This window comes from Lissotriton vulgaris, chromosome 5, assembly GCF_964263255.1.
Source record: "Lissotriton vulgaris chromosome 5, aLisVul1.2, whole genome shotgun sequence".
NCBI classification, from domain to species: domain Eukaryota; kingdom Metazoa; phylum Chordata; class Amphibia; order Caudata; family Salamandridae; genus Lissotriton; species Lissotriton vulgaris.
In genome coordinates this window covers 265,643,796-265,664,095 of record NC_141693.1, presented here as the reverse complement: position 1 = coordinate 265,664,095, position 20,300 = coordinate 265,643,796, and the positions used below count along the sequence as shown (strand labels likewise).

Here is a 20,300-nt window from a genome sequence, read left to right as displayed (position 1 = left end):
ATGGATGATCAGCTTTTCCGGAGTTTCTCAGGGGCAAAGAAAGGTAAAGTGGTGCAGAAATGGACATTGTCAAGGTCGATAGTCCTCTGCATTAGGATCTGCTACGTGTTAGCCAAGAAGCAGCCTTCTGAAGTTCTGAGGGCTCATTCTACCAGGACCAAGGCTGCTACTACTGCATTGGCACTCTGACTGCCTGTTTTTTACAAGTATGGATGCGTGTTTCTTGAACACAAGATTCACAACACATTCGCACTCCGTTGGCACTGTTTCCTCAATGTTATCAATAAAGTTCATTCAAATATTGTTCATGAATTAAAGTTGCATTTATTTCTTTTTCTTGCTTGTTATTTCAATCATAACATTCCTTTAACAGCTTTGACGACTAAGAATATGTACTATATTGTTTTCAGATTGGAAGTCCCCTGAGGAAGAGCTCAGCTCGAAATGCATCGGGCATAAAAATATGAGATTTAAACCCACAAAGGAATGTTAGGATTGAAATAACAAGCAAGAAAAAGAAATAAATGCAACTTTAATTCATGAACAATATTTGAATGAACTTTATTGATAACATTGAGGAAACAGTGCCAACGGAGTGCGAATGTGTTGTGAATCTTGTGTTCAAGAAACACGCATCCATAATTGTCAAGCAACTCTATGCTCAGAGAGTGTACACATTCAGCACCACTGAACTTGTTACAATTTGAGTACCATTGTGAACATCAATACACCTAAGGAGTGCGGGACCACAACACATATGGTTTCATATGTTTTTTACAAGTACCAGTCCACGACTTGGTCGTCAGTGCACACATTCATGAAACACTACTGTCTTGACAGCCAGGACCAACAGGAAGGGAATTTCTCCAGCTCGGTCCTGCAGGACGTTTTGGTCTGAATCCACTCCACAGAGACTCTACCGTAGGCAGATACTGCTATGGTATCCATGCTACAAATGAGGAATCTACTGTTTGAAGTATCCAGATGCTGTGTCTGTGGAATACTCTTATTTAACTGCAAATTCCTCACCACCATCCCAACTTTCTGTTATGTTAAGTGGTCTCTTTTGACCATATTAAAAACGTCTCAAATTAGATGTGCAAGCTGGTACCTTCCGTTGTTTTGTAACAACGTACGGGAGCGCGGAACGAATCAAGCAAGAAATTGATGTCTCAGCGTACGGATGGCGATCATAGGTTCTGGGGTGGGCTAGTATAATGTGGACCTGCACTGTGCCACCTAGCAACAAGCGGGAGCACTGCTGTGGAAACTTTTTAATCCATTCTGGTGGCTGTAGCGATATTCTTCAGGTGAGCAATCTGCTGTTACTCTGCAAACCATGAGTGTTACTGAAGGTTAAGGAACTTGTACATCACTTCTCTCCAATCTGGAGACCATTCGGTCTTCCCTTACCTTTATTACTTGGCCTGCCTCCTCAGTCCCATCCTATCTCTACTCGCAAATACACTGGCCATTCTTTCTGTCCTTGGTTATCTCCATCCCTTGACCAGCATCCCTTTGACCAGTTTTCTCCCGGTCCTCGGTTACCTCTAACCCTTGACTGTCTTCCTCGGTCCCACCCTATCCGTTCTCTACCATCCAATGTTTCCTTTGTTGCCTCTATCCCTTCTATCACCGTGTTCTTGTCTTTCTTCTCGTTTTGATATTCCACTTCACTCTGTTACTTTAACTTTCTCTGTTACTTTCCCTTACTCTGCCTTCTAGTGCAGATGTTCACTCCTCGGCCATTCCACTGCTCCTGCCGCCCCTCTCCATGTGTCACTGTTCTTCTGTAGCTCTTCTCATTCTGCCATCACCATGACTCCAGTGTCCGCATCCCATATGCCCCCTTTTCCAGAAGAGCCTGAAGCGGGTGATTGTGCGGTGCCCCCTGTGGTGCTCTGTGTGCAGGGAGATGCACCCCATCAGTAGGCAGAGTGGAGCTGCAGGGCCTCCAACAAGGGGTGAAACTACAGCAAAGCCTAATTGACATTCAAATGGTCTTCTAACGACCTGTGAAACGTTCGGCTGCGGCTGTGTGTGTGCCCGGGATCTGTCTCATCCCGGGCTGCCACACACGAGGGGGGGGGGGGTATGGGAGGGCTGAAGCCCGGTGAGTCCAATGGGTGTTGCGCGCCTGGTCAGGGGAACTCACTGCTCTTCGCCCTTTCTAGAAGTACCTGTTGCCACTCATAATAGAGAGTGGGGCGGGATATGACGCATGGTGCTTGTGTGGCAGTTGTGCCGCGTTGTGTGCCAGTGGTGCCGCGTATCATGGGGTGTTTAGGGTGCTGTTTTCTGTGCACGAGGTGCTGCGCGCCCGAGAGGGTGATGTGAGGGGGAGGTGGGCTAGGGGGGGGGGGGGGTCACACCCTGGGCACCCCTCACTCTCCCCCTCTTTTCCAAAAGTACCTGGTGCCACTCATGGGGGGTGGGGGGGGGGGGGCTGGATATGACGCATGGTGCTATCTGTGGAGTGAGGAGTTGTGTGCCAGTGGTGCCGCGTATCACGGGGTGTTTGTTCTGTGTGCAGTCAATGTGCTGCTTTGTTTGCACGGAGGTGCTGCGCGAGCGGGGAGGGTGATGCCAGGGGGTCCTCACTCTCCCCTCTCTTCCAGAAGTACCTGGTGCCGCTGATGACGGGGAGCCGCGCGGACCGGGAGCAGCTGCAGCGGATCGAGTCCGGTATCTCGGAGATGGCTGTCAGCGTGACACAGACAGGTAGAGATTAACGACTCTATCCCTTCTCCACCCCCTCCCCATCTCCCTGTGTACCCCCCGCCTCCCCCCGGCCCGTCTCTCTCTAATGCGGTGACTTCATTTATCTCTGCACAGAATCTGTTCACATTTGCAAATGAAGACGCCGTCATTTCGGTTTAATTTGAAATTGCTTGTTTACTGTCGCTGCGGCCTCAATTAATTATGTTTTCAGGGAAAGGCTCCCAACCCCAGAATATTAATCAGGGGTCCGCGATGACAGACTCGCAAAGGCCGGAAAGTTCACTTCTCATTTCTGTCGAGATGAGGTTTCCGGCGTTGCCGTTTTCGGCGCGTTTTCGCATTTCTGCCACCGAGGGGGTCAAGAGAGCCCATAATTACTGTGGCTAATCCGACGCCTGACACCCTACACTGTCATGGGCTCCGCGGGGGGCCCGCGGGCCTTCGCCCCCTCACTGCGTCACGGCTAGGCCCCGCCGCTTGTCATGAGCGCGCCGCGTTTTAGGAGGCGGTGCGAGGAGCGCCCTTTGAGACTAGGCGCTGGTAGGTTTCGAAGTGTCCTTCGTTCCCTCGCTCACAGCATTATCCTTATAGAGATGACGAAACGTTAACACGGTGTTTACTGGGGGGGAGGAGGAGGAGGAGGGGGTCTCGTTGAGGGCCTTCAGGCAGGGCGTAGTTGCCATTCTGGCATTTGGATGTAGGCCGCAAGCGAGGGGATTTTAAATAAGTGCTGTCATTTGCACCTTATGAACTTTTTTCCATTGGTGGTGGCGGATGAGGTAGGGCAATCCCCGTGTCCCAGCCCAGCCAGGCGGGACGACCTGGCTTTGCTGTGGTCTGCAGTACGGGGTTGATGTGAATAGGTTTGCCAGGGCTAGTAGGTTTCTAGCCCAATTTTGCTACTCTGTGGGCCTGGCTAATCTCAGTGTAATGAATGACAAGTTAACCACGTCAACATCCTCCCGATCTGTTCTCTACCTTCCTCGATAAGAAGCCGGTTAGTAAATTTGATACCCTAATCTGGGTGGAGCAAATGGTTGAGCATCTCGGTCTCTCTAGTCCTTCGGGGGGTTCTTCTGCGCGCCCTTGCTATGAACTTGCTTTTCTGGAAAATCTGAAATACCATTTTGATGGGGCGCTTTCAGGCCTCTTACTGCGATATCTTCTTGATTACAGTTCCATCTTCTAACCCATTTAGCTTACTAGTCTTACCCGAAAGTATTTTAGCAGAGTCCCGAAATCCAACATGCAGGACTTCTGTACTCCCGAATGAGGCCATAAATATAGTGATTATTAGAATGGGTAATACTTCTCTGCCCTGGTATTCAGAGCTGGCCTGGAAGTTGAAAGCAACCTTTAAAAGTGCATTTATATCTGCACATCTTGCACACATTGAGGTTGCAAATCAGTCTGACCCTTTCATCTGTATATCAGGGGACTGCACCCCAAAACGGTCTCCTTAAAATGGGGCCACAGGATGCATTTTTTCAGCTAAATAGTTCAAGTATTTTGACTTGAAAGCATTTGGGACAGTGTGCATGAAAAAGGTGAGAGTTTAATTCTGTGGGCAAAAAGTCACATTCATCAAGACAAACCTGGACACACGTCCATACAATGTTAAGAGGGGTATCTACCCAAACGTCATGCGACTTTGACCACTAACAAAGCAGCAGGGCAAAAACTGAACGCCACTATGAACACGCAGTGTAGATACTGACTCTGGTATTGATTACTGTTCACTTCCTTGTCGATTATATAGACTTGGATTACCATGACGGATACTGTGGTAGTAATCATAAAGAGCCAGAATTACTAGAATCTGACACTCTCAACAAAATATTGCCCCGATGAAGTTCGTTGGAACGAAACACGTTGGCTGTATGAGCTCATTTTTGGAATGGAAATAAAGAGGATTGATCAACAATATTGAGATGTTTCATCTTTAATTTTTCAAAACACTGGACTACATTAATTACATTTCCCCAATAGAGTGTTCCCTGATTTGCTTTGTAGGTCATGTGATCACTACCCTTCCTTCAAGGCCTGCCTTGGACTGTGCTCGCAGTACTAAGGAGCTACTCCTATCTGGCACTTGAAGATCTGTAACAATGCTCTGGAGCACTATTTTCTGAGATGCAGAAATCGTGTGTGCTTGTAAGTACATTGTGGTTTCTTTCCATATGACCAGTCCAGGTGTGCGGCTTCTAGGCACTACCAGGGTCCCTGCTCTTCTATTGCACTATGATCTCAGGATGCAGAAAAAAATGGCGAAAACCTAGAAGTCCTTTGATCCGAGATATTACTGCCCTAGCTCAGTTTTAGGAAGTCAGCCTTATGCACTGCCGTAAGAAGATATTGAGAGCCTATAGTATGGTCATAAGAGTGCACTGCACATTGGTTCTTAGTTTTGCCACTGGATGATGACATTTACCTCGACACAAAAACGTTTCTGTGGCCTCTGGTAGAGTGAGTACAGAATGGAATTCCAGTTATTTTGTGTAACTACATTGAGCCATCATGAACAAGGATGCCATGTTTCTGCAGTATAGGAGTGCTAAAACCAAACTCTGGCGAGTCTTAAAATCGGTGCTGGCATAATCCTGACTGCTTGCAATGTATTTTGGGCTACTGTGCTATAAGGAAGGGAATTTTGAGGTTGGTTGTATGTCACAATATTGCAGTCAAACTATAAACCTAAAGGTACATTGTGACCATACAATAGCCTTTTCTGAATCATTTTTGTCCACCACAAGCGTGGAAGGGTATACTCAGATGTGAGTCCCTAGCTCATTGCACCATCAGGATTCAAGCAAGCTGGGCCGAAGACGGCTGAAATGCCAGAAACCGGTCCCCGGTAGCTTGTTTCCTTCCCAGTATAAGAATTGGCTTGGTAGTTTGGTCTGCCCTGTCCCCATGATGCACTGGGCCAGGGTCAGACTAATTTGCATATAGCCAAGTTCTGAGCTGGGATGATGCAGTGAGCTAAAAAATGGTGATGGATCAAGCCCTGATCTTTGGACTGGGTAAGAGTGGTCTGCTTAATTCAGACACTCTGTTCATCACCACCCCCTTTTCTGAATCATACAATAGCCAGTCATCAGTATGGTACAACACCTTGTGGTTAGGTGACTACTGTTGGGGACATTTCTTTTCATTTCTTTCTCGTTTCTGCTCAGTCGATTTCACTCTGGGCTTAAAACATGATTTATCTAACCGAGTTCTGAACACCTAACATTGAATGCAAGGTAGCATGCCCTGAAGCGTATACCAGTGGCTGTGCCATTGCATTCTAGCAAAGTTTAATGTCAAACAAAACATTACACACCCATCTGATTCTGGAGAAAAGCAATTTTCTGACTAAGCACCTAATCTCACCAGAAAACCCACTGGAAAATGGTTTCCCCTGACCCCTTTCTGCGTGGAAGGGATTGTGCTATGTAAGGTCGGGCAGCACCAGCAGAGGGATATGTCTTTCCTATGCGCTCCTTCACCAGTCGTTACTTTCATTAGAAGGAATGCCCTGAAATGTTCTGTGCTGAATGATGATAAAGAAGCAGGAGATCATGCAAGAGCGTTCGTTCACAGTTAAACATGGTGGGGTGAAACCTATATGCATCACCGTGCACCCGGGATGCTATACCATATTAATCAGCTTCCCTAAATCAGTTGTAAATACATGCACTAGAAACTACTCTCTTCCAAAAACGTCATCTAGTTAATGAATCAAATTAATGATCAACGGGATAGCCTGTCAGATTTAGAGCTATCCGTCCTCAAAGTACTCGCACACTGTTGCGGTAACCACATCTGTCGTCATGACCTCTCCCTGTGATATAGAAACCCCCAAATTCAAACTTTCTTTTCTTAATAATGCAAGGGCGTGTTCATCGAGCTCTCTATCCTTGCACCCATCCTGGCTTTGAAGTCCTGCACAATTGTCCTTTGACTCAGCCAGATGTTCTCTATGGCAATGTCACAGCAGAGTCCATGGCCTGCCATTGACAGGTGCCCTTCCCTTAAATCGAAAAAGGTTTGTATTTGATATCGATATTATTGCTTTTCTTCTCTATCATGTCTGGAGCTAGTGGTCATTCTTTCACTTTTGCTAAAAGATGTCTTAGCAAAGAACATCTGTCACTTGTTATAGCTTATCCCAAGAGTTCTTCAGAGATTTCAGTTCTTTAAGATTTGTGTGATACATTATTTTCTAGGATTACTGGAAAAGTTTCTTACAACGAGACAGTCCGTGCTGGTTTGGAATTTATTTGTTCTACTCATTAAAAGCTGTAGCGGTGTTGTTCAGCCGAGGTTTATACGTTTCTTTTTCTGTCGTTTAATCTTTCACATGTATAGTTGATGACTCACACACAGTTTCAACTGATAAGCTACATGCTCTTTTTAACAACAAAAATGTATTTCTTAACGTATGCATGTGCCCACCACGATCAACGTATTTAAAGTTGGAAATTTTCCAGTTGTTTTTTCAGTCAGACTCTTTAGCTCCACAGCCTTTGCATAACCTTGACATAAAGTGTATTCTTAGTTAATACTTGGATAGGACAAAAGAGTCTCAATGTAACTTTGTAGCTTATGCAGCAGGGATCCCTGCCAAGCGGTAAGAGGTAAGGCTGCAGTTTCAGCAGTCCCAGGGATATTTCCTCATGGGAAAAGCGACAGGGAAATCCATCCTTTCATTCTGCAGGCATTACTGCCTAGCTGTAATGTTTGTACCTGCTGTCAGGCTGGACAGGTGTTGATTAAATATTATTTTTGTTGAGTTGTGGCCCTTCAAAGTCTCTTCTCTGTTTTCTTATTGGTACTTGCTGGTCGACTTCGTCAGCCCGTCTTGCCCCCCTAGACTCGAAAGAAAAATTCCTCAAGTTTTCAACAGTTAATGGTCAAAGTGTAATGTTTGCACTTTGCGCTCCATCAATCTAAGTAATTTATTGTTCTTTAGTGACGTTTAACCAGAGAGCTGCTCTTTAGTGACGCTTAACCAGAGACTGCTCTTTAGTTAGGCTTAACCGAAGAGCTCCTCTTTCGTGAGGCTTAACCAGAGAGCTCCTCTTTCGTGAGGCTTAACCAGAGAGCTGCTCTTTAGTGAGGCTTAACCAGAGAGCTGCTCTTTAGTGAGGCTTAACCAGAGAGCTCCTCTTTAGTGAGGCTTAACCAGAGAGCTCCTCTTTAGTGAGGCTTAACCAGAGAGCTCCTCTTTCGTGAGGCTTAACCAGAGAGCTGCTCTTTAGTGGGGCTTAACCAGAGAGCTGCTCTTTAGTGAGGCTTAACCAGAGAGCTGCTCTTTAGTGAGGCTTAACCAGAGAGCTGCTCTTTAGTGAGGCTTAACCAGAGAGCTCCTCTTTCGTGAGGCTAAACCAGAGAGCTCCTCTTTAGTGAGGCTTAACCAGAGAGATGCTCTTTAGTGAGGCTTAACCAGAGAGCTGCTCTTTAGTGAGGCTTAACCAGAGAGCTGCTCTTTAGTGAGGCTTAACCAGAGAGCTCCTCTTTCGTGAGGCTTAACCAGAGAGCTCCTCTTTCGTGAGGCTTAACCAGAGAGCTCCTCTTTAGTGAGGCTTAACCAGAGAGCTGCTCTTTAGTGAGGCTTAACCAGAGAGCTCCTCTTTCGTGAGGCTTAACCAGAGAGCTCCTCTTTCGTGAGGCTTAACCAGAGAGCTCCTCTTTCGTGAGGCTTAACCAGAGAGCTCCTCTTTAGTGAGGCTTAACCAGAGAGCTGCTCTTTAGTGAGGCTTAACCAGAGAGCTGCTCTTTCGTGAGGCTTAACCAGAGAGCTGCTCTTTCGTGAGGCTTAACCAGAGAGCTCCTCTTTCGTGAGGCTTAACCAGAGAGCTCCTCTTTCGTGAGGCTTAACCAGAGAGCTCCTCTTTTGTGAGGCTTAACCAGAGAGCTCCTCTTTCGTGAGGCTTAACCAGAGAGCTCCTCTTTTGTGAGGCTTAACCAGAGAGCTGCTCTTTAGTGAGGCTTAACCAGAGAGCTGCTCTTTAGTGAGGCTTAACCAGAGAGCTGCTCTTTTGTGAGGCTTAACCAGAGAGCTCCTCTTTTGTGAGGCTTAACCAGAGAGCTCCTCTTTCTTGAGGCTTAACGAGAGAGCTCCTCTTTCGTGAGGCTTAACCAGAGAGCTCCTCTTTCGTGAGGCTTAACCAGAGAGCTCCTCTTTCGTGAGGCTTAACCAGAGAGCTGCTCTTTAGTGAGGCTTAACCAGAGAGCTGCTCTTTACTGACGCTTAACCAGAGAGCTGCTCTTTAGTGACGCTTAACCAGAGAGCTCCTCTTTAGTGAGGCTTAACCAGAGAGCTCCTCTTTAGTGAGGCTTAACCAGAGAGCTCCTCTTTCGTGAGGCTTTGCCTCGCTGCTTCTCTCTGGTGAAGTTCAGCTGACCACTTTCAGACAGCTCACCACTCTGTGGTGAAGCCAAGTCATGTCAGCGTTCTCTAGTGACGGTCAACAAAGCTGGAGCTTCAGGTGTATGTAGTACCTGTAATCACAGAGGCATTTGGTCGCTGAAAAGAGGGGTGGGCTGACATGAGGCTTGTTTAATCTGGATCATTTACTTACTCTGCTTCTCTCTCCTTAGTGACTCAGCTACAAGGAACATTGGCTTCCGTTCAGGAGCTATTACTGCAGCAACAACAGAAAATTCAGGACCTTTCACAAGAGCTAGCAGCTTCTAAGGTAACACCAACTTTCACTGCCGGCTGTTCGTATAAGAAATATCCCCCTTTACCCATTTATATTTCCAATGAGATTGCTCCATTTCTCCAGCATGAAAAGTGTTCTTGTTTTTAAATGTCTCCCATAGGCAGCAAATAGTGATGGATAGAACTGCTTCCATTTTAATAACTCAAACTTCCTCTTCGTAACCACCCATTCCAATGTTAAATGGCTTGTCTGTGCAATTGCAGAAGGGGACCAACCGTATGCTAATTAGGCTTGACCCCGCCCAAATACAGGAAGCATTGACTCAGGACTTCCCTTCTATTGCTTTTGGGTTGTCTTTAATTATCCATTTTTACCTGTTTACTGTCTAATAGCTACAACTTCCCTTTTGAATGCCCCACTTTCATGCCCTACATTTCTTTTTTTGGACATTAATCAACTCCCTGTCCCCTCAATGACATAATTGTTTTGCTTCCTGTCCCACATCTTTCTTGCTCTTTTTAATTGACCCCAACCCACACAACTGCTTAAATACTTGTTGAGGGGAAACTGATAATGAACTCTCTATTATAGAATTTAGGGCCAGATTTACAACAGTTTTTTGCTGTCGCAGACGGGAAATCAGCACATTTGCGACCGCTAAATGCATCCCATTTTTCTTTAAGGAAAACGGGATGCAGTAAAAAAAAATGCATTATTTAAAAAGCAGTCGCAGACATCTGGTCTGCTGACCCCAGCAGGCCACCATCCATGGGATTGCTAGCCATTCCCAGTAGGGTCTCAAATTGCACCTGCCTCATGAATATTAATCCCCATTAGGAATCGCAAACCGTGCCTGAGGCACTGTTGTAAATTCCATTTTGCGAGTCGCAAAACACAATTTGCGAGTCGCAAATTGGAATGGTCTTACATCTGGCCCTTAATCTTCTACAGCAATATGGCACTCCATTCGTGTTGCAGTGATTTATATTAAGACAATTGACCAGTATCTCAAATAGAACTTGTAGATGAACAATTGTTTATTATTACCATGAACAGCTGCCAGTCTACTAGAGAGCAAACATATACTTTTGTGCCTTGAAGGAGACCTCAAAAAGTCATAAAAAGTTTGAAACCTTCTAACTCATTTTAATAGGGTTTCTTACCAATGTTATGCTGTTTGTTGCACTATAACAGGTTTCCATCTTACTCAGCGCTAATGTTATTATTAACATCCAACTAGTAGTACTTTATTAAAATCTTTATAATGCCATCAAACAGCTACAAGCATTGGAAATGCAATAGGTCTCGCATTAGAAAAGTTGGAGTTATTGGTATTGTAAATGACATATGTTATTTATTTGTTGGTTTTTAAAATTGCTAAATTGATGGCTTTGTCATTTACAATGCCAATAGTTATAACTTTTGCGAATGTGACACCTATAGCATTTGGAATGCAACATATTTTGTATTTACGTGACTTAGATGGCAGCTCTTGTCGTTAGGCCACATCTCTAGAGAGCAGGAGAGTGCAGCAGGGGAGAGAAGCACAGCAATGCAATAGGTCTTGCATTAGGAAAGTTTGAGCTATTGGTATTGTAAAGGACACATTTTTTATTTATGTGCTTGTTTTGAAAATAGCGAATTAATAGCTTTGTTATTTACAATGCCAATAGTTTTATCTTTTGCAAATGTGACACCTATTGTAACACAATATGTGTTGTGAGGGTGAGTGAGGGTGAGGGTGAGGGGTTGAGGGTGAGGTGTTGAGGGTGAGTGAGGGTGAGGTGTTGAGGGTGAGTGAGGGTGAGGTGTTGAGGGTGAGTGAGGGTGAGGTGTTGAGGGTGAGTGAGGCTGAGTGAGGGTGAGGGGTTAAGGGGGAGGGGTCGAGGGTGAGGGGTTGAGGGTGAGGGGGTGAGGGAGGGTGAGGGGTTGAGGGTGAGTGAGGGTGAGGTGTTGAGGGTGAGTGAGGGTGGGTGAGGGGTTGAGAGTGAGTGAGGGTGAGGTGAGGTGTTGAGGGTGGGTGAGGGTGAGGCTGAGGGGTTGAGGTTGAGTGAGGACGGGTGAGGGTGAGTGAGGGGTTGAGGGTGAGGGGTTGAGGGTGAGTGAGGGTGAGGTGTTGAGGGTGAGTGAGGGTGAGGTGTTGAGGGTGAGAGAGGGTGAGGGTGAGTGAGGGTGAGGGGTTGAGAGTGAGTGAGGGTGAGTGAGGGTGAGGGTGAGGGGTTGAGGGTGAGTGAGGGTGAGTGAGGGTGAGTGAGGGTGAGTGAGGGTGAGGGGTTGAGGGTGAGGGGTTGAGGGTGAGTGAGGGTGAGGGGTTGAGGGTGAGTGAGGGTGAGGGATTGAGGGTGAGGGGTTGAGGGTGAGGGGTTGAGGGTGAGGGGTTGAGGGTGAGTGAGGGTGAGTGAGGATGAGTGAGGGTGAGGGTGAGTGAGGGTGAGGGTGGGTGAGGGTGAGTGAGGGTGAGGGTGAATGTGAGTGAGGGTGAGTGAGGGTGAGTGAGGGTGAGTGAGGGTGAGGGTGAATGTGAGTGAGGGTGAGTGAGGGTGAGTGAGGGTGAGTGAGGGTGAGTGAGGGTGAGGGTGAATGTGAGTGAGGGTGAGTGAGGGTGAGTGAGGGTGAGGAGTGAGGGTGAGGGGTTGAGGGTGAGTGAGGGTGAGGGGTTGAGGGTGAGTGAGGGTGAGTGAGGGTGAGTGAGGGTGAGTGAGGGTGAGTGAGGATGAGGGTGAGTGAGGATGAGGGGTTGAGGGTGGGTGAGGGTGAGTGAGGTTGAGGGTGAGTGAGGTTGAGGGTGAGTGAGGGTGAGGGTGAGTGAGGGTGAGGGTGAGTGAGGGTGAGTGAGGGCAAGTGAGGGTGAGTGAGGGTGAGTGAGTGATGGTGTGGGTGAGGGGTTGAGGGTGAGTGAGGGTGAGGGGTTGAGGGTGAGTGAGGGTGAGGGGTTGAGGGTGGGTGAGGGTGAGTGAGGATGAGGGGTTGAGGGTGAGTGAGGGTGAGGGTGGGTGAGGGTGAGGGTGAGTGAGGGTGAGGGTGAGTGAGGGTGAGGGTGAGTGAGGGTGAGGGTGAGTGAGGGTGAGTGAGGGTGAGGGTAAGTGAGGGTGAGTGAGGGTGAGGGTGAATGTGAGTGAGGGTGAGTGAGGGTGAGTGAGGGTGAGTGAGGGTGAGGGTGAATGTGAGTGAGGGTGAGTGAGGGTGAGTGAGGGTGAGGGGTTGAGGGAGAGTGAGGGTGAGGGGTTGAGGGTGAGTGAGGGTGAGGGGTTGAGGGTGAGTGAGGGTGAGTGAGGGTGAGGATGAGGGGTTGAGGGTGGGTGAGGGTGAGTGAGGGTGAGTGAGGGTGAGGGTGAGTGAGGGTGAGGGTGAGTGAGGGTGAGGGTGAGTGAGGGTGAGGGTGAGTGAGGGTGAGGGTGAGTGAGGGTGAGGGTGAGTGAGGGTGAGGGTGAGTGAGGTTGAGGGTGAGTGAGGGTGAGGGTGAGTGAGGGTGAGGGTGAGTGAGGGTGAGGGTGAGTGAGGGTGAGTGAGAGTGAGGGTGAGTGAGGGTGAGGATGAGGGGTTGAGGGTGAGTGAGGGTGAGGGGTTGAGGGTGAGTGAGAGTGAGGGTGAGTTAGGGTGAGGGGTTGAGGGTGGGTGAGGGTGAGTGAGGGTGAGGTGTTGAGGGTGAGTGAGGGTGAGTGAGGATGAGGGTGAGTGAGGATGAGGGGTTGAGGGTGGGTGAGGGTGAGTGAGGTTGAGGGTGAGTGAGGTTGAGGGTGAGTGAGGGTGAGGGTGAGTGAGGGTGAGGGTGAGTGAGGGTGAGTGAGGGCAAGTGAGGGTGAGTGAGGGTGAGTGATGGTGTGGGTGAGGGGTTGAGGGTGAGTGAGGGTGAGGGGTTGAGGGTGAGTGAGGGTGAGGGGTTGAGGGTGGGTGAGGGTGAGTGAGGATGAGGGGTTGAGGGTGAGTGAGGGTGAGGGTGGGTGAGGGTGAGTGAGGGTGAGTGAGGGTGAGGGTGAGGGTGAGTGAGGGTGAGGGTGAGTGAGGGTGAGGGTGAGTGAGGGTGAGGGTGAGTGAGGGTGAGTGAGGGTGAGGGTAAGTGAGGGTGAGTGAGGGTGAGGGTGAATGTGAGTGAGGGTGAGTGAGGGTGAGTGAGGGTGAGGGTGAATGTGAGTGAGGGTGAGTGAGGGTGAGTGAGGGTGAGGGGTTGAGGGAGAGTGAGGGTGAGGGGTTGAGGGTGAGTGAGGGTGAGAGGGTGAGTGAGGGTGAGTGAGGGTGAGTGAGGGTGAGTGAGGGTGAGTGAGGGTGAGGATGAGGGGTTGAGGGTGGGTGAGGGTGAGTGAGGGTGAGTGAGGGTGAGTGAGGGTGAGTGAGGGTGAGGGTGAGTGAGGGTGAGGGTGAGTGAGGGTGAGGGTGAGTGAGGTTGAGGGTGAGTGAGGGTGAGGGTGAGTGAGGGTGAGGGTGAGTGAGGGTGAGTGAGAGTGAGGGTGAGTGAGGGTGAGGATGAGGGGTTGAGGGTGAGTGAGGGTGAGGGGTTGAGGGTGAGTGAGAGTGAGGGTGAGTTAGGGTGAGGGGTTGAGGGTGGGTGAGGGTGAGTGAGGGTGAGGTGTTGAGGGTGAGTGAGGGTGAGTTAGAGTGAGGGTGAGTGAGGGGTTGAGGGTGAGGTGTTGAGGGTGAGTGAGGGTGAGGCATTGAGGGTGAGTGAGGGTGAGGTGTTGAGGGTGGGTGAGGGTGAGTGAGGGTGAGTGAGGGCAAGTGAGGGTGAGTGAGGGTGAGTGAGTGATGGTGTGGGTGAGGGGTTGAGGGTGAGTGAGGGTGAGGGGGTTGAGGGTGAGTGAGGGTGAGGGGTTGAGGGTGAGTGAGGGTGAGGGTGACTGAGGGTGAGGGTGACTGAGGGTGAGGGATTGAGGGTGAGGGATTGAGGGTGAGTGAGCGTGAGGGTGAGTGAGGGTGAGGGGTTGAGGGTGAGTGAGGGTGAGGGGTTGAGGGTGAGTGAGGGTGAGTGAGGATGAGGGGTTGAGGGTGGGTGAGGGTGAGTGAGGTTGAGGGTGAGTGAGGGTGAGTGAGGGTGAGGGTGAGTGAGGGCGTGTGAGGGTGAGTGAGGGTGAGTGATGGTGTGGGTGAGGGGTTGAGGGTGAGTGAGGGTGAGGGTGAGTGAGGGTGAGGTATTGAGGGTGAGGGGTTGAGGTTGGGTGAGGGTGAGTGAGGGTGAGGTATTGAGGGTGAGGGGTTGAGGTTGAGTGAGGGTGAGGGTGAGGGGTTGAGGGTGAGTGAGGGTGAGGGGTTGAGGGTGAGTGAGGATGAGGGGTTGAGGGTGGGTGAGGGTGAGTGAGGTTGAGGGTGAGTGAGGTTGAGGGTGAGTGAGGTTGAGGGTGAGTGAGGTTGAGGGTGAGTGAGGGTGAGTGAGGGTGAGTGAGGGTGGGTGAGGGTGAGTGAGGGTGAGTGAGGGTGAGTGAGGGTGAGTGAGGGCGAGTGAGGGTGAGGGTGAGTGAGGGTGAGTGAGGGTGAGTGAGGGGTTGAGGGTGAGTGAGGGTGAGGGGTTGAGGGTGAGTGAGGGTGAGGGGTTGAGGGTGAGTGAGGGTGAGGGTGAGTTAGGGTGAGGGGTTGAGGGTGGGTGAGGGTGAGTGAGGGTGAGTGAGGATGAGTGAGAGTGAGGGTGAGTGAGGGGTTGAGGGTGGGTGAGGGGTTGAGGGTGAGTGAGGGTGAGGGAGGGTGAGTGAGGGTGAGGGGTTGAGGGTGAGTGAGGGTGAGTGGTTGAGGGTGAGTGAGGGTGAGTAAAGGTGAGGGTGAGTGAGGGTGAGGGTGAGTGCGGGTGAGTGAGGGTGAGTGCGGGTGAGGGTGAGGTGTTGAGGGTGAGTGAGGGTGAGGGGTTGAGGGTGAGTGAGGGTGAGTGAGGGTATGTATGTATGTATGTTGAGTTTGAGGGGGAGTGAGGGTGAGGTGTTGAGGGTGAGTGAGGGTGAGGGTGAGGTGTTGAGGGTGAGGGTGGGTGAGTGAGGGTGAGTGAGGGTGAGTGAGGGTGAGGGTGAGTGAGGGTGAGGGTGAGTGAGGGTGAGGGGGTGAGGCGTTGAGGGTGAGTGAGGGTGGGTGAGGGTGAGGAGTTGAGGGTGAGTGAGGGTGAGGTGTTGAGGGTGAGTGAGGGTGAGGTGTTGAGGGTGAGTGAGGGTGGGTGAGGGTGAGTGAGGGTGGGTGAGGGTGAGTGAGGGTGAGTGAGGGTGAGGGGTTGAGGGTGAGGGGTTGAGGGTGAGGGGCTGAGGGTGAGTGAGGGTGAGGGGTTGAGGGTGAGTGAGGGTGAGGGGTTGAGGGTGAGTGAGGGTGAGAGGTTGAGGGTGAGTGAGGGTGAGGGGTTGAGGGTGATAGAGGATGAGTGAGAGTGAGGGTGAGTGAGGGGTTGAGGGTGAGGAGTTGAGGGTGAGGGGTTGAGGGTGAGTGAGGGTGAGGGGTTGAGGGTGAGTGAGGGTGAGGGGTTGAGGGTGAGGTGTTGAGGGTGAGTGAGGGTGAGGGTGAGGTGTTGAGGGTGAGTGAGGGTGTGGGTGAGGGGTTGAGGGTGAGGGGTTGAGGGTGAGTGAGGGTGGTTGAGGGTGAGGGGTTGAGGGTGAGTGAGGGTGAGGTGTTGAGGGTGAGTGAGGGTGAGGGTGAGGTGTTGAGGGTGAGTGAGGGTGGGTGAGTGAGGGTGAGTGAGGGTGAGGGGTTGAGGGTGAGTGAGGGTGAGGGTGAGTGAGGGTGAGGGGTTGAGGGTGAGGGGCTGAGGGTGAGTGAGGGTGAGGGGTTGAGGGTGAGTGAGGGTGAGGGGTTGAGGGTGAGTGAGGGTGAGAGGTTGAGGGTGAGGGGTTGAGGGTGATAGAGGATGAGTGAGAGTGAGGGTGAGTGAGGGGTTGAGGGTGAGGGGTAAGGGTGAGTGAGGGTGAGGGGTTGAGGGTGAGTGAGGGTGAGGTGTTGAGGGTGAGGGTGGGTGAGCGTGAGGGTGAGCGTGGGGGTGAGGAGTTGAGGGTGAGTGAGGGTGAGGGGTTGAGGGTGAGTGAGGGTGAGGGGTTGAGGGTGAGGGGTTGAGGGTGGGTGAGGGGTTGAGGGTGGGTGAGGGGTTGAGGGTGGGTGAGGGTGAGGGTGAGTGAGGGTGAGGGTGAGTGAGGGTGAGTGAGGGTGAGGGTGAGTGAGGGTGAGGGGTTGATGGTGAGGGGCTGAGGGTGAGTGAGGTTGAGGGTGAGTGAGGGTGAGGGGTTGAGGGTGAGTGAGGGTGAGAGGTTGAGGGTGAGTGAGGGTGAGGGTGAGGGGTTGAGGGTGATAGAGGATGAGTGAGAGTGAGGGTGAGTGAGGGGTTGAGGGTGAGTGAGGGTGAGGGGTTGAGGGTGAGTGAGGGTGAGGTGTTGAGGGTGAGGGTGGGTGAGCGTGAGGGTGAGGGTGAGCGTGAGGGTGAGTGAGGTGTTGAGGGTGAGTAGTTGAGGGTGAGTGAGGGTGAGGGGTTGAGGGTGAGTGAGGGTGAGGGGTTGAGGGTGAGTGAGGGTGAGGGGTTGAGGGTGAGTGAGGGTGAGGTGGTGAGGGTGGGTGAGCGTGAGGGAGGGGTTGAGGGTGAGGTGTTGAGGGTAAGTGAGGGTGTGGGTGAGGGGTTGAGGGTGAGGGTGGGTGAGTGAGGGTGAGTGAGGGTGGGTGAGTGAGGGTGGGTGAGGGGTTGAGGGTGAGTGAGGGTGAGTGAGGGTGAGTGAGGGTGAGGGGTTGAGGGTGAGGGGCTGAGGGTGAGTGAGGGTGAGGGGTTGAGGGTGAGTGAGGGTGAGGTGGTGAGGGTGGGTGAGCGTGAGGGAGGGGTTGAGGGTGAGGTGTTGAGGGTAAGTGAGGGTGTGGGTGAGGGGTTGAGGGTGAGGGGTTGAGGGTGAGTGAGGGTGAGTGAGGGTGGGTGAGGGTGAGGGGTTGAGGGTGAGTGAGGGTGAGGTGTTGAGGGTGAGTGAGGGTGAGTGAGGGTGAGGGTGAGGTGTTGAGGGTGAGTGAGGGTGGGTGAGTGAGGGTGAGTGAGGGTGAGGGGTTGAGGGTGAGTGAGGGTGAGGGGTTGAGGGTGAGGGGCTGAGGGTGAGTGAGGGTGAGGGGTTGAGGGTGAGTGAGGGGTTGAGGGTGAGTGAGGGTGAGAGGTTGAGGGTGAGGGGTTGAGGGTGATAGAGGATGAGTGAGAGTGAGGGTGAGTGAGGGGTTGAGGGTGAGGGGTTGAGGGTGAGGGGTTGAGGGTGAGTGAGGGTGAGGGGTTGAGGGTGAGGTGTTGAGGGTGAGGGTGGGTGAGCGTGAGGGTGAGTGAGGTGTTGAGGGTGAGGAGTTGAGGGTGAGGGGTTGAGGGTGAGGGGTTGAGGGTGAGGGTGAGGGGTTGAGGGTGAGTGAGGGTGAGGGGTTGAGGGTGAGTGAGGGTGAGGTGTTGAGGGTGAGTGAGGGTGAGGGTGGGTGAGCGTGAGGGAGGGGTTGAGGGTGAGGTGTTGAGGGTGAGTGAGGGTGTGGGTGAGGGGTTGAGGGTGAGTGAGGGTGAGGGGTTGAGGGTGAGTGAGGGTGTGACCATATCCATTCCAGACACTGATAATTAATTGGCGACAAAAGTTATTATTTGACGTGGCATATCTTAATTGCTAGGTTTTTTAATTACTAGTTGATGTTTAATTTTTGTAATCATTTTTTTAAGTATGCACCTCTTAAAAAATAAATAAAAATATTGCTTGTTATGTATTTCCATTTGTAGACCTAGAATAGTTATGGTGCATTGTATGTAGCTTTAAAAAATAAAAATGTAGACTGCTCAATGTATTTCCGTGAATAGATGCAGGTTGCCTCTTTCTGTCAAATAATATCCCTTGTTCAACTTACTATAGTGGCGCGGCATACTATGAAGCAGAGGAGGACTGACTGTCAGAGCCTTGCTCTTTCCTCTCTTGCCAACAGGGCTACTCCAGAATAAGACCACGAAAACCATAATTTGTGAAACATGGCCATTTGACTCGCAGCCCGGTCAGTGGAGGGGCTCCGCTTTCTGATCCGTAGAGGCTGATGCGCAGTCACTTTCTTGAAGAGGAAATGGGGAATAAAAACTTTACTTTTGCAGTGATGTCGATGAACCTGGCTTGATGTCACACTGCTGCATTGTGCTGATTTTCTAAGTAAAAACATGCATAGTGAGGAGCACTAATACGGGTTTGAGATGGTGGAAGAGCTGCTTATCTCTTATGGAGATAGATTATCTGGGGGGAGGAAGGGCTCCTAATGGGAAGTGTAGACGGGGAGAAATTGAGAAAAAAAAGCTGAGCAGGGAGGGTTTTATTGCGGCTATCTGTTTGCCAGAGGGGAGGAGAAATGCAGGCCTGAGGCAGAGCACACGCTGAGAAGCTTGTGGGAGGGGGGCTGGGCTGCCTTTGATCTGGTAATGCGAGGCAGGCAGGCAGGGGGCTGGTGGCATTGTGCACGCGCTTTTTAGGGCTTGCGCTTGCGCAATGACCTAAAAAGCACATGCACTTGAAGAAATCGCCAGTGGTGGATCAACACTGGATAAGCCGTAATAGAGCTTCGCCAGAGATGCGCAGAAGCGCATCAGCAGGCGAGCCCTAAAAAACACACACAGAAAAAATATACCAATAAAATCGCAGACATTGAGGTCTCTGATAAAAACAGACAACGTAAGAGACAAAGATCCATTTATTCTAGAAACAGAATAAAATGATGCATCACAAGGAGTTTAAAACACAGCTGGACCTTTCAGACGTGGTTTATACAAGAGGCATAGAGTTCAAAGTGTCGGGTGTCAAGTTGTCAAGGCTTATCAAAGGGCTAAAAATAGAGCCCAACGAAGACCAGCAGCAGGAGTCACAAAACTGCAGTTGCACTACAGGAGCAAATTAAAACCATGCATCACAAGGAATTTAAAACACAACAAAAATAGACATTTCAGATGTAATTTCAGAGTGCATGGTGCCAAGTTGGCAAGGCTTATCTAATAACTCAAGACAGACCCCAACAGCGACAAGCATGAGTAACAGAGGTGTAAACTTGCTCAAGTGTCCCGTGCCGATCTGACAGCGATTGTAAAAGAGCATTTCTTACAGAGTGCAAGGCGCAAGTTTAAGACATTCACAAAAGTGCCCGTGATAGTTCGTGAACAATCGCAAATGGGCATTTCTTTCAATGTGACATATTGGCGAGCCATTTCAAATAACTGATGGCTGTAGAAACAAATAAGCAGGCCTTTCTTTCAAGGCCAGGTGCAGGGCCTGTGGGCCAGCAGAAACATGCCTAACATTCAAAGTGACAATTGTTAAGACTTACTAAGTGACACAAGACGGCGCCCAACTAAGCAAGCCACTTGAAAACAAAGGTTCAGATTTGTTAAGAGTGCCACCTGCGAATTCGAAAGTGATTGTAACCGGACATTTCTTCAAGGTGTAAAGGTGCCAAGATGTCAGGCCGTACCAAATAACAGAGGACAGTGGGATCATTTGCAGGGTGGAGGTCCCCGAGGGTGGGCAAGCGTCTCGCAACAGTCTTCCAGCTGTAGCAAAAAACTTGCAAATCCGTGCTAGTTCCATTGGGACGTCAGATTGTACAGATGTATGTCATGGCCTCTTTACATGTTCTTATACCGTGTTGTAGGAAAATTGCCCTTAAATGAAATTTCCCCTGAAGGAGCAATGCTGGGCATCAACATACAATGTGCGCTACAGATTCCCAGGGATATAGGCACAGCCTGCACTGACCATGGGATCCATTGCGACCTCTATTTCCAGAAGGCAGAATTAGGAGCATAGCAAGCAGGAGGTTCTTTAGAGCTTGTCTTCCCAAGGCTGCTTTCTGATATGGCTGGCAAGTAGTGGACTCGTGATGTGTTAAGCCTCTCTGCTCCCGGGATGTTTCTGATTTCATTAATGTCCTGTTCCCTTGATATGAGCTTGCCTTGCCTTTTTAGGGTCCCCTTTAGGTGCTGTGTTCTTACGAGTGGGTCGATTTGACACTGAG

The 20,300-nt window shown here is 50.5% G+C and overlaps 1 protein-coding gene across 2 annotated transcripts in view; it reads left to right on the top strand.

The window, feature by feature from the left end:
* Nucleotides 1-20,300, top strand: part of PEX14 (peroxisomal biogenesis factor 14) — a 488,805-nt gene that overhangs the window by 459,625 nt on the left and 8,880 nt on the right. For both annotated transcript variants that reach the window (XM_086921339.1, XM_086921340.1), the window contains exons 6-7: nt 2,619-2,721; nt 9,310-9,407. In XM_086921339.1, coding sequence (XP_086777465.1) covers nt 2,619-2,721; nt 9,310-9,407 — 201 coding nt within the window. The remainder of the gene's footprint in view (nt 1-2,618; nt 2,722-9,309; nt 9,408-20,300) is intronic.